The sequence below is a fragment of the Pseudochaenichthys georgianus genome, chromosome 5 (genome assembly GCF_902827115.2).
Source record: "Pseudochaenichthys georgianus chromosome 5, fPseGeo1.2, whole genome shotgun sequence".
NCBI classification, from domain to species: Eukaryota; Metazoa; Chordata; class Actinopteri; order Perciformes; family Channichthyidae; genus Pseudochaenichthys; species Pseudochaenichthys georgianus.
The window spans coordinates 9,605,998-9,619,896 of record NC_047507.1 but is presented as its reverse complement, the minus strand read 5'-3'; the positions used below and the strand labels follow the sequence as shown (position 1 = coordinate 9,619,896).

Genomic DNA, 13,899 nt, shown 5'->3' with positions numbered 1-13,899 from the left:
GTCTTGGTTTCTTCCAGTCCTCCTGACTATTCCTTATTTAATTTATGAAACACTATTATCGTCTGTCTGCACTCTGAGCGCATGTTCAGCCCTTCTCTTCACACTCTTTTTCTTAGGCATCTGAATAATGAAAATCCTTGACAAGTGGTGCATAATAAGTTATTAGATGTTTCTTGGCCCTTGCAGACTCCTGCTTTTTCTCTTCCTCCTGCTTTTTCTCTTCCTCCTGCTTTTTCTCTTCCTCCCGCTTTTTTATTTTTTTGTTACTTGACAGAGGATGTGAGGGTTATTCTTTTTAATTGGAGCGTTCCCTTTGCTTTGGCGAGGCTAGACGAAGAGGAGGGGGGTATGCAATCCGCTGACATCGACTCTACAACCACAGCTAATTATACGCCTGTGTGTCTCTTTAGGGAAGTGCAGTGTGAAAGTGTGTCAATGGTGGCAGTGTCGACATTTGGACCACAGTGGCACCTACAGTAACGGCTTTTAAACGAACATGCTGCTTTTAATGCCGCTTGGAAACAAATGCCAACTTTGTGGCTTTGAAGAACGGCTTTGAAGATGAATAACTCATTTTTCCAGCTGTGCGTTAGATGTCTGTTTGTTAAATATTAAGCTGGAGCCAGCGGGCGATTAGCTTGGCAGAATATGTGACTATTAGTGAATATATGTGCGTATAAATCAGTTACTTACATGCACACACACACCAAGGGTCTCCCAGATCCAACAGCCCCATGCAGCCCTCATCCAACCGCCACCAAAAAGTATATACTTACGCCTACTTTCATACATGCTCCTGGACTGGGCCCAGATCTTAAAGGGGTCCGGTTTTCTTTGGATGGTCCCGTCTGCCGGGGAGTCCTGGGGCGGCAGACCCGGCAGGGGCTGAGAGGGGGGCGGGGGGGCGATGCTCTCGTTGAGAGTGGCCGCCAGGGACGGGTGCACAGGCGAGTCTGTGTGGGCGCTCCGGTGGCTGGAAACGCTGTGCTGGGAGCTGTTCTGACTGTCTTTCCTCGACAATTGCTGTTAGAGAAGCAGATCAATATCATTTGCCAATTGTAACAGAGACACACACCACAAAGGTTATTGTATGCTCAGCAGCGGAAAGACAATCTGGTGAGAGGAGAATCAGTGGGGGGAGAACTAGGAGACAGAAGAATTTCAGATTAGAGATCAAAAGGATGATAGATGGCTGCTCCGTGGGGTAGAACCTGAGTGGATATAATGTCAACCATTGTTGCGTTGCGACTGACGCAAACAATGATCAACCGGTTTGATCCAGATCATTATTCGACCACACAAAGGGAAAATAAAGGTTAAGTCAGTCAGCTGTGGGAGAAAACAACTGAATCTTAACTTACGAGAGCGCATTGCTTAGTCCTTTTGTTTAACACAGAGGAACTGCATCCATTGCTGCATCTGGAGGAATATTCACAGCCCGTGTGTGGTGTTTGAAACGAAGCTGGGATCCAACTGGTGGAGCCAGAACATGTAAAACCCCTCATAAATTGCCGCCGGCCCCTCAATAACATGGGCACTTAAGCACCTGCTGAAGGATTTGAAGGGAGCGGTGCTTGAGCAGAGTTAAGCGCATACAACCCTGAGCAGAAGTACAAGAGGAAATCCTTCCCATGACCCGTGTCACAATAAATCTTTCTCTACAGTCCCATCCTCACCATTACTCTGCAGATTTGCAAAACAAGTGCACTAAAGGGAGAGGGTTACAAACGGAGCGTGAGAAACAAAGGGATATATTTTAAGAGAAAACCACTTCAGTTCAGTCTCTTCGCATCATGTGACCTCCCAGTTCTTTGGATGTGGTGGACAAAAATACACCAGTAAGAAGGACGGGGGCGGGTGGCTCATCTGTTCTTAGATATCAAAGTGCAGTCTTCAATACATTCACACTCATCACTTGCCGAATCAGCCGACACACAATTCATGTATATATTCATCATCCTTGTTAAACACAAAAGAGGCTTGAGCTAATACTAAGTTAAAAGCTGTGGATCCAGCTTTATTGCTACAAGTGTTATGAGTGTAACATCTCTGGGTTTTTGTGGGGATGTAAAAATCAAATTATTTATTTATTTATTTTTTTATTTAACCTTTATTTAACCAGATAAAAGCATTGAGATAAAATCTCATTTTCAATGTAATTAGTAACAACTGCAGGCTAGGTTTGGTGTTAAAGTCCGAGCTCAGGACTGATCCTTCTCTGACCTCAAAATGATTTTTATTTACGCTTTCATTCCATCAAACAAAATGGGGCCTCCATTAGCCAATGCGGCAGCTTTCTTGTTTGGTTTCTCTCACTTTGATGTACACAAAGTCCAAATCCCTTCCCCCGACTAAATGAAAACAAATCTCTTGTTCTTGATGGATCCATTAAATGTGACCTTCTGCAGTCACTGTGTTCTCCCTCTCCCCCGGGACGGCCCTAATACATTGGTTTCTGCTGCTCCAATAACTTATTAAGGAGACAGAAGATGGGAGGGAGGGAGGGGGGGAGGGAGGGGGGTGGCCTCAGTCAATGAAAACAAATCCTCGCTGCTTCCTCAGACTCCTCTCGCCCAGCAGCAGGCCGTACTGAGGTTCAGAGGCTCAATGCCTGACAGCATTAGCAGTCCTCTTTAATGTGTGTTATTGCTCACAAACCCCTCATCTTGAAACATGCTTATCGTCCTCAATGCACCACCGCTATTATCCGCTATACAAATGCCATACCATCACCATTATCATCGAACATACCCAGCACCAACACCACCACCGCACCCCCTCGTATCTCCTTCACATACCATCCTAGTGTAATCTCTGTACGGAGGAGCCAGCTCCGTATGATCCTGCAAAAACAAAATTGACAACAAGCGTTCAGTGAGTCAGACGCAGTCGTCACGTCTCTGCGTTAATGCAGCGGATGTCACAGGACGAGGCCGACTCTCAGCTGTGATCCTACATTGCACTCCCACACTGCAAGCTTAGCACCCCGCGCGATGCGATCATCAGCGTGTTCGCAACCCAGCTCACGCTGTGCATCAAAGCCCCTCGTCCAAAGCCCCCGCCACAGAGAGGAGGGGAGCTGATGGGATCCACCCCCACAGAGCTCAGCATCCCAAACAGACGACAAACAGACCCATAAGCGCAACACACACCTTAGCGAGAGAGAGAGAGAGAGAGAGAGAGAGAGAGAGTCCAACATCCCTCTGACAGACACACCGTGGAGAGTGAGGACAGGAGAGTGACGTATAGATGGGAGAGGAGAAACGTGTCGACAACAAAAACAACAACTTACCAGTTTGGGGCTCTTCTTCGCAGGTGCCACCCCTGTGAAGCCAAACAGAAATGGGGAAGAAGAAGAAAAAAGAGAAGGTTACCAATGTAGTTTTAGATTATCGTCCACGTTCACAGAAAATACAAAAAGAAGAAAACAGATAACGCAGACTCCAAAACAATCTCAGCTCATCTATCCCTCGTCTCCTTCTCCCTCCTTCCCTCTCTTTCCCTGCTTGGTTCCTTTGCTCGCCCATCCGCGGCTGGTGTTAGAGGAGGGAAGGGAGGGGAGAGGAGGTGGTTGGGGGGGGGGGGGGGGGGCAGGCAGCGCGATCTATCTGCATCAGTGCCGCGGCCAGCGCTCGGCTTGACTGGTGCAGCGGAGGACTGGGGGCCAGCCTCCAGGGCTACCCGGCGCTCGCTACAGAGCCTGGCTGCTCCACGCGTGTGAGCAAGTGTGTGTTCGAAGGAGGAAAGTGAGGAGAGCTTAAGAGGACAGAATCCTGGAGAGCAACTGAGACGGAGAAGAGAGAGGAGAGGAGGAAAGCGAGCTGGAGATCCTGGCCATAGCATTACCCATGGAGAAGGAGTCCAAGATACTGAACATTAAATTATAGGCAACCGTCAGTTCCCCTCTTACTGAGACCATCTTCCTGTGTGCGCTGAGCGCCGCGCTCCGCTGTCGACGGCTCCAGCATCTATAGGCAGTTGCAGCGTCCTCCCAGTCTCTCCCTTTCCTGCTGCCTTTTCCTTTTTTTACGCCTCTCTCTCTCTCTCTCTACCTCACCTCGCTGCACACTGTCCTCCCTCCCTTTTTCTTCCCTCAGCATCATCACCTACCCTCCCTCCCTCGCTGGAGCACCCCACACACACACACACACACACACACACACACACACACACACACACACACACACACACACACACACACACACACACACACACACACACACACACACACACACACACACACACACACACACACACACACACACACACACACACACACACACACACACACACACACACACACACACACACACACACACACACACACACACACACACACACACACACACACACACACACACACACACACACACACACACACACACACACACACACACACACGGGTTTCTGCTTGAGTGAGCCTTGAGAAAGGCGGATTACTAAAACGCTAACACAGCTTGCATCTAGCGGGGGAATGTGCTCCTTAAGCACATCGCTGCCCTCTCCCCCCCCCTCAACTCTGCATGAAATAAACAGTTGTATGAAGTTATGGAAATGAGAGCGGGAGAAGGAATGCGTGAAACAAAGGGGAAAATGCGAGGTTTGTGGTGTGTATTTACCTCCATGATATTTCAAATACAACGGGGAGACGAGAAGCCACACACACACACACACACACACCTCAGCGTACAGGGGTGTGTCACACATGTAGAGCACGAGTAAAACTAGGCGGTGCCTGATCTAAAAATATGAGCCACTTCTGTGTGTCAATCCTTGAGGGAGAGTGAAAGGATAAGATCTCGTCTTCTTTATCTCTCAGACATCTGGGTTCATTCACAAACGACAGCTCCAACTGTGTTGCGTCTGCAGATTTCTTTCCTTCCTCCCCCCGCCCTCCTTCCCATTATCTCCCTTTTCACCCCCCTTTTTCAATCAATAGACATCATTCATTCAGGAGCACATCGCGATCCCGTAAATCAGACGCAGATGCAAGCTGTCAATCGCGAGTGAATCTCTCCGGCCTGAGCATGCCGTCAGTCAAAGCGCCAGGCTGCCGTTTGAGTATCCTTCATCGGCTGCTGCCGTCTGCTAATGCTTCTCAGGACACTCGCTCCACTGGCTTTTCAATCAGACACACGATACTTAAAACGGACACACCCGTGGAAGCGATAAACGCTGTTTATGTCGACTCTGACATAAGGTCGATTCAGGTCTTCGCATCGCACCGACCTTCTTCGAATTTCACCTTGGAATTTAAATGTCTTACTGTGAAAGCAAATGAAAAATATAGGGCACATTTAAACTGTTAAAGCTTTGATGCCTTTGACAAACAACGCAATAAAACAGTGCGCATGTTAGATGGGTTTTGTGTGTGTGTGTGTGTGTGTGTGTGTGTGTGTGTGTGTGTGTGTGTGTGTGTGTGTGTGTGTGTGTGTGTGTGTGTGTGTGTGTGTGTGTGTGTGTGTGTGTGTGTGTGTGTGTGTGTGTGTGTGTGTGTGTGTGTGTGTGTGTGTGTGTGTGTGTGTGAAGCACCACAGTGTGTTTGAAGCTCCCAGATCAAAAGGTGTTATGGGTGCTGGGGCCAACCTCCAGCGCTAATGACATACAAGAGGGAGGAAAGAGCGGTTGTGGACAGGTGGGCGATCTCGACCGGCCTGTGCAGCAGGGAGAGAGCAGCCAATCAATGCTCAGCACCTCCATCTCTCAAATAATAGACCAGGACCGCTGTTCCTAACCCCCCCCCCCCTTCAGGTCATTTTGTTCTGCTTACTAAATCTTGAAATTTGTGGCAGAAAATCCATTCTTAACAGCGAGTAATTGAGGACTGCTCAACCTACAGGGCACTACATTGTGGTTTGGTGATTAATTATATAACATGGATTATTGTGAATTCCAATGAAGCCAGAATAATAAAGTATCCAGTGTTTTGAGGATAGCAGAAAATATAATGTATTCAGCTTGACAGAAAAACAGTCATCAGCCCGAGGAAAAACTCAGGCAGTGAAAGTATGTTTTCAGCAGACACAAACTGGGTTTCTCTGTGTGACAGCCCGACAGCTGCTTTAGTTCCAATCGTTTGGGTGCATAACGACAATGCAAAGTTAAATCTTGAAGAAAATGTGATTTTGAAAAATGCATCGACACACAGCTTAATACCTGTGCACTTTAACGATGATTTCAGGGATTGAGCGGGATACGTTTTCCATCAACAGAGAGGAACTGTTGCAAAACCCTGGCAGCAAAGCGCTCGCTAATCGGAAGCCATTATTAGGCAGATTATGTTGTCTGTCCACAATGCGCCAGTGTGTGTTGCTAGATCTGGGCCAGGAGCGATGGCCTCCAACAGGCAGGTCCATCTGTCACCGTGGGGACAGTGGCTGGTGACCGCAGGGAACTGACAGGCTCGCATCAGCTGGGTACATCACCAGCCAGGATGTGACAGCAGAGCACAGCTTTATTTCGCTTCCTCCATGAATGTGGGTTTGCGTGTAAAAGGTGAAATTGAATGTACCAGAGGAGCATACCAATGTGACTCAAGGCACAAAGAAAAGCAATACATATACTGTATGAGAATGAACAGATTTTTGCAATGAATTTTTTTTGTTAGCCTTCCATGGCTTTTAGAAAGCAGAGGTGAATTCCCACAAATCCACACATTCACCCAGGAGGAGACCCCAGTGCAGATTATCTGCAGAGCATTGTCATAGAAACAAAGGATGGTGCAATGGTGTGGAGTTATAACTCGCCCAATAGAAATGAAGGTGTGAAGGCATGGGAGATTGGTGGGGGTTGAGGGAGAGAGGGAGTGTCCCCGTGCAACAAGCTGTGGTTCACAGGCACCAGCCTCCAGCAAGCCAACGATGAATGGGCGGTGAATCGTGGGCACCTAGCGGGCGAGGCCGACCCATCATTGCTTTTGAGGACTGCAATGCTGTTCATTACGGTGCCATTGGAGCATGCAGTCAGCAGAATTTTTAATGCGAAGTGGGCAAAAATACGACGCTTCGAGCCCATACAGTGAATTGATTTCCTGACTCTGGTCTGCGCAGGGACCCATCATCGACGTTTATCTCTTCCTAATGGGTGTGTACGAGACTGTCCATATTATATGGGCCTCACGGCTGTGGCTGCCGGTAACTGTGAGTTTGTTTATGTGGGTTATGTAAGTTCACGTGATGATGAGCCGATCAGTGTGTGTCCTCCCAGAACACTGCTCCGTGGAGTGCTTTTTGACAGGAAGCATGTATAAGCTGTCTGCTCAGTTGCCTAACAGTATGCCAATAGAGACTATCTAGTGTGGCAGTGATCCACCCTCTTTAAGGCACACGTCCAGGAAAGACAGAGGAAAATACGCTTTTCAACCCGTCGTTTGTCTTCAAGGGCACAATACATCTCTTTCAAACTGTACTCACGCCTAGACTACTGCCACTCCCTCCTGGCTGGTCTACCTGCATGTGCCATCCGACCTCTGCAGCTCATCCAGAATGCAGCCTAAATTCTCCCACACCACGCCGCTCCTCCGCTCCCTCCACTGGCTTCCGGTAACTGCTAGAATCCACTTCAAGACCATGGTACTTGCGTACCTTGCTGCGAATGGATCTGGCCCTTCCTACATCCAGGACATGGTTAAACCGTACACCCCAGCACGTGCTCTACGCTCTGCATCAGCCAAACGGCTCGCTGCACCCTCGCTGCGAGGGGGACCCAAGTTCCCATCAGCAAAAACACGTGGATTTGCTATCCTGGCTCCAAAATGGTGGAATGAGCTCCCCATTGACATCAGGACAGCAGAAAGCTTACACATCTTCCGGCGCAGACTGAAAACCCATCTCTTTCGACTCCACCTCGAGCGATAGAATGACTAACAAATAACTGCTAACAGAGCACTTATATACTAATAAAGGACTGGCGTATCTAAAGCCAGTTGAGTAGCACTTGAAATACTTGGCTCTATGAAACCTGATGTACTTTATGATTCTGTTTTCTTCAAGGTTGTGTCTTCCTGGTCGAATGCACTTATTGTAAGTCAGCTAAATGTAATGTAGTGTACTTAGAAGGCAAAGCGAGGAAGGGCAAAGAAACACGAGGAAATGCACCCTCTTGTGCTTTAACGCTATGGATGTGTTGTAGGTTAACGGCTCCAAAGAGTTATCCGAGTAGCCATGCAGATAATCTGGGTGACATTTGTTTGGATAAATGGCAATCTGAATACCCAAAGGAGATGGATTGAAGGGGTTCATCAAATCCACTGACATTTGCAAAATAGTTGAACACCTCTTGCCTGTGTTATTTCCTCAACCTGCCATTTGTCCGTCCGCTGGCTACGTGGGAGGGGAGGAAAGGTCCATCTCTCATTTTGAAAGAAGAGGACAGCGAGGCCTCATTGCCCAGCAGGGACTAATGTGTCACCGCTGAGTGATGGGTCATGACGTGGGGGGAGAGATAGGGAGGAAAGCAGAGCATGATGGGGGTTTCCGTGCCCCTTTTTCATCATCTCTCTGATGCTCTTCCGTCCACCGCTCTCTTCCTCTCCCTTCACCCGCTGCAGCCGACATTTGACATGTCCTGCACATGGCTACAAGCAGTGGCTGCAACCACGCATTGGAATTCATTGAAGCACCTGCCAAGCTTTCCAAATATAGAAAAGTACGAGAAAAAAAGACTCCGCCTCTCTGCTGAGGTAAAATGGCTTTCATTTTCCTGCAGCGGACTAATGACTAATGCTGCTGGGCTACTGGGAGACTGTGTCTTAGGAGAAAGAAACGGATGTGCAGCAGCAGGTGTGCACATCCCTACAGATTCTGTAACATTTAGACCTTCTTTAAAGGGAACGGGGAAATTAGCGCCTGTACTATGGCAAGACATTAGGGTCCAAAATGAGTTATACCAGCGCATCAGCGAGGGCAGGAGAAGACAGGCGGGGGGAAACGAGCCCATTAGAGCAGTGCAATTAGACAAATGAAAGAACAGTATCACGAAACACCGACCTGATTGAAGTAATAAATCATGCCTGTGTGTGTGCAGTTTATCTGTGCACCAAATGTCTTCAGAACCTCTGAGGCTTTTGTGGGTAAGCCGTGAAACCCTGTCAACGTCTCATAACCTGACAGTCTGGCCTGTGGGTGGATCTTTCTTCGTATGCAAAAAAGGTCATTTACAGCTACTGTTGCTTTCTTAGGCGGAGAAAATGAAAGCCAACGCCCTCAAAAGAGTTTCACATTGCCAAGTTTTCATAATGAGATCAATGATGTGCAGGTTTCCCCAGGCAGACGGGAACTAGTGTGGCAGGAATACACATGCTCAACGTGTACACATGCTCACACACGGTGAACAGGGCGGTGGGAGAGGAGGCCCACTGTTGTGCGAGGCAGCGTTAACAAGTGTGTGTCTTTGAGCGCGTCCGTCGGGATCGCTCCCATCAGAGCGTGGGCGAGCGGTGAGAATCCAAACGCTGACAGGAGGGGAATGGAAACAGAGAACGTGGGGATGGAGGTTGGGAGGAGGGGCGGTTCTCCACCAATTAAGACTGCGCCAGACTCATGCTGCCTCGAATTCTTAAATTGGATGCACGTCTGTTCGCGTTTGAAACTGACACTGAATGTGTGTGTGTGTGTGTGCCTGCGTGTGTGTGTGTGTGTGTGTGTGTGTGTGTGTGTGTGTGTGTGTGTGTGTGTGTGTGTGTGTGTGTGTGTGTGTGTGTGTGTGTGTGTGTGTGTGTGTGTGTGTGTGTGTGTGTGTGCCTGTGCGTGTGTGTGTGTGTGTGTGCCTACATGCACAAGCAGGGTTGGATCATGGAAGAAGACTCTTGATAGATGGAAGGAAGGAAGGAGAGTGAGAATAAAACAGCACAGGAGAGAAAAAAAATATGTATGTGTATGATAAGCAAAGCTGACATCAGGACCCCAATTAGAGGCCAGTGTGCCTCGATGCTACTGGTGGAGCGAGGCGAGAGAGAGAGAGAGAGAGAGAGAGAGAGAGAGAGAGAGAGAGAGAGAGAGAGAGAGAGAGAGAAAAAATTAAGGCACAGTCTCCAGAAGCTCAGTGTATGTTCTAATGAGTGCCACTGTGTGTGTGTATGTCAGACACATGTGACATATGAATGATGGGTGGCACGTTGACATATGAAAAATACATTTAAACAGATTCATCATTCAACATGTGCACATCCGGAGGTGTGGGAATTCAGTGGGAGGAAGAACAACAAAGAGGTACGCTCAGGGCGATATGTCCATGAGGCTTTTATGGAGCAAAGGTATTGGATCTTTTTCTTTGACTAATTTACAACAAATATAAATATACTTTATTTTATATCTGTAATGCCACATATGGTCTAGTGTAGTGGCAAATCAGATCTAGGTGAGAATGAATCTATTATACAAGCTTTCCATTGTCAGAAGATACAGTTTCTGTCAATTCGATGATCAACTAGTCATTTATCAAGTACAAATATCAATAGTTCTCTAGTCCCAGCTTCCCCCGTGTGGTAAATGTGATATTTCATTGCATTATATTATTGTAAACTGAATATTGATTCGCTATGTTTCACTTTATTTCTGACATTTATAGGCAAAGCAATCAATTGAGAGAAGGAAATAGATGAATAATACTAAAAAGGTATATACTGTATGCCTGACTGTACAGTCATATTACAAATATAATGTTGTTCATTCTGTATCTACAACGAATCGAGTTCTGACAAAAGCGCAAAATAAAGATACTTTTTTTAGGATTTGCCAGCTTTTTATACGTCACGTGCTACAAACACATTTCCGGCTGGTTCCAGAAAAGACAGTTTGATACCAAAACATAGTGTGGGAAAAAGAAGTGGTTGGCACACTGCACTACTCCAATCTGCCTCTCTAATTACCGACTGTTTCATGTTCAGGAAGGATCTTTGTAAAACAGACAGCAGCCTGTCCTTTGTACTTGTTATAAATGTTTAAATGGGAGAAGTGCAATGAGCAGACTTATGTTTTCTATTATTAATCTGCATTGTTGGCAGAAGGGCAGGTCCCGCTTTGAGACGCTATATCTTGGATTAGCTTTCACATTTGTTTCTGTGTCTCCGCTAACTGGCATTCTTTGTTTTGAATCCCAAGTAGGACAAAACCCTCCATAACAGACATTTAGGAAGGCTAGTTCAACTAAAAAGCCTCGTATGCATTATCATCATCATCCATACCTTTGTCTTTCAGCTCAGTGCCACTCCTTCTGTCATATCTGTCACTGCGCTTACTTTAACCCGGCTAAACTGCCTTCTGTTTTATTAACAGTCCATTAAGCCCCTGCCGGAATGATGCTGTACCATTGTATGGGCTTGTGTACTGAAGAAATGCTTCTCATTAGCTACATCCAGTGAGCTGGAGTGGAACTGTTTGGTCTGTGTGTGTTTGCACTGTAGGTGTGTGTAAAAGAGCGAGACAAAGAGAGAGTGACAACATGGAGAAAGCTACGAAGATACAATTTAAGACTAAGTCACACGTGTGGAGCGAAAGACAGGGACTCCATGTGAGACTTGGCTGCCATGCTTCTCACCAATTTGGCTCAAAATGTCTGAGGACTTAACCCTACACAGGAGATAAACTGCGTGTGTGAACATAGAAACACAAAAACCTTTTAGTTACTTGAATTAATAAGCCCCATAGCAAGCTATGGACAGTCTGACAGAGAAAATAGACCAATTACTTGTCTGGAACCGTCCGCTTAGGGCTCTGGAGGTCTGCGAGTCTGAGGGGAATTGGAGGGAAAATACCAAAATTCAATCATTTCAGTTTTATCCTCCATTTACAGTTGCTTTGTTTCCATTCAGTGCTTCTGTGATTCATCAATCAGGGAGCGCGACAAAGAGATTGGGTGCCACGTGTTGAATGACTGATTTTTGACTTTTGCACATGACTGATTTTGCGGCATTGACATTGGCCAACTAACGCTGGAAATGTTTGTTAACAGCACAATGACTTCATCTTAAACCAAGCCAGATAGCTCTATAAGTTGGGAGTACTAAAATAGAAGAATAAGAAGACGAATTTCAGTAGATGTACTCATGTTTGGAATGACTATGGGAGAGGAGTAACAAAAAGAATATTTCAGCCAGAAAACACAATCTAAACCTCTCTCCAGTGTTTACCCTTCTTATCATCCTTCACTCATCTCCCCTTTTAACTTTCCATTTCAAGACAGCTATGATGTTCAGACTGTCAAGTGAAAACACCTCACTCTCTTTTCTTCCCTTTCAGCCACATCCTTAAAATGTTATTTCAGCTTCCTCTGTGGCTCCTTTCCTCCTCCCATATCATAATAATTATCCTTCTATCTTGGCTTCTCTGCGATCTCTTCTTTGCTTCCAACCTCTATTACATGAATAAATAAATATGTGTGTCAATAAAAGAGCTCTCTGTGAGCCGGGACAGCCTGTGAGGCAGAAGCCTATTATTTTATTGACCACAGCATTGAGCAGATTCATGGGAAACGTATTTTTTTTGTTTGGCAATACCTCAACATATCTTCCTCATCTCCATCTGCTCTCTTCAGTTTCAATATTCCCAGAGACAATAAGCATGCAAAAAGTAGGGGACCACTCACCTCTCTGCACCAGCATGCTGACCTCGCTGCCTTTGGGACACTTGCTGAGCATGTCCACCACCTGGTTGTGAGACATGGTCTGCACGTTTCTCTTGTTGACCTCCACGATGATGTCGCCCTCCTTGAGGCCACGGCAGCGCGGGTAATCCACGATCTGCTTCACCCTCTGCCCCCCGCCTCCTGGACTGTCGGCGATGGTGAAGCCGAAGCCCTTGTCTCCTTTCTCCATGTGTACAGTGATGAGCTCTGGTTGCGTGGCGATGGAGGAGGCCAGGGTGACCACGTCGTTGGGGTAGCCTTGATGGGAAGAGGTATCGGAGGCCACGTCCACGGAGGGGCTGTAGGGTCGGGGGAGGCCGTTGTGGGGCGCCCCTCCGTTTGTCGAGCCGTTGTTGTTCTGACTGCCGTGGCTGGACGGCGAGTCGTAGCTGTTTAAGGCCTCCTGACCGTTGACGATGATGGGGTCTTTGTTGTCGAGAATGGCCACTGAGGTGACCAGGCTAGTGTTGGGGTCATCGGGGTCAAAGGGCAGCGGGTAGCCGCGGCACAGCTCCAAGTTCACCATGGAGCCGATAGGGATGGACTGGAAGATCTTCACAACTTGAGCGTGGGTGTAGCCGAGCACACAGATGTCGTTGACACTCACTATCACATCGCCTGGGAGGAGGAGAAGAGGGAGAAGAATCATTTGTATGAAAGGAATTAATTTGGCAAAGCTTTTTTTTTGCTTGGAATATATGGTTGATATACATTAAACAGAATATATATATATTTATGTTTTGGACTGACAACGGTTTAGTGGATCAATCGATTCATCAAATAATTGGGAATCAACAATAAAACGATTGTTAGTCGCAGCCCTATTCCAAAACCTAATATATAAAGTAAACCAACCTGTCTCCATTTTGCCATCCAGGGCGGCAGGTCCATCTAAAACTAGGCTCTTGATCTGCAGGAACTCGTCCGGCTCGTCGCCTCCGACCACGGTGAAGCCGAACCCCCGGCGACTCTTTTTCAGCTTGGTGTTGATGAAAGTCCCATTCAGCTCGGATCGGTTCCGAGTAAAGAAAGGCTTCCCTCCTGGACACACAGACACAGATGGTTTAATAACTATTTTCCATTAGGGGATACACTGAATCCGAGCTTCTGTATCTGGCAATTTGGCAAGTAAATGTTTCTCCTAGTTCCCTTGTAGGCAGTCCCGTTACCTGTTTTAAATTGCGGTTGTGTATAAAAAGGTGTAATTGAGAGGCACGACATTTTTGTACAGAAATCAAATGTCTTGTGACACTCTTAATGCATGAAGGTCACATGATA

At 47.0% G+C, this 13,899-nt stretch overlaps 1 protein-coding gene across 8 annotated transcripts in view; it reads right to left on the bottom strand.

Moving 5' to 3' along the window:
• Nucleotides 1-13,899, bottom strand: part of magi1b (membrane associated guanylate kinase, WW and PDZ domain containing 1b) — a 150,900-nt gene that overhangs the window by 19,180 nt on the left and 117,821 nt on the right. For 4 of the 8 annotated variants that reach the window (XM_034082754.2, XM_071203075.1, XM_071203074.1 and 1 more), the window contains exons 11-15: nucleotides 13,477-13,662; nucleotides 12,583-13,239; nucleotides 11,686-11,727; nucleotides 3,293-3,324; nucleotides 777-1,023 (exon numbers count right to left, since the gene is read on the bottom strand). In XM_034082754.2, coding sequence (XP_033938645.1) covers nucleotides 777-1,023; nucleotides 3,293-3,324; nucleotides 11,686-11,727; nucleotides 12,583-13,239; nucleotides 13,477-13,662 — 1,164 coding nt within the window. The remainder of the gene's footprint in view (nucleotides 1-776; nucleotides 1,024-3,292; nucleotides 3,325-11,685; nucleotides 11,728-12,582; nucleotides 13,240-13,476; nucleotides 13,663-13,899) is intronic. The other 4 variants (XM_034082756.2, XM_071203078.1, XM_071203076.1 and 1 more) reach the window with 1 other exon arrangement.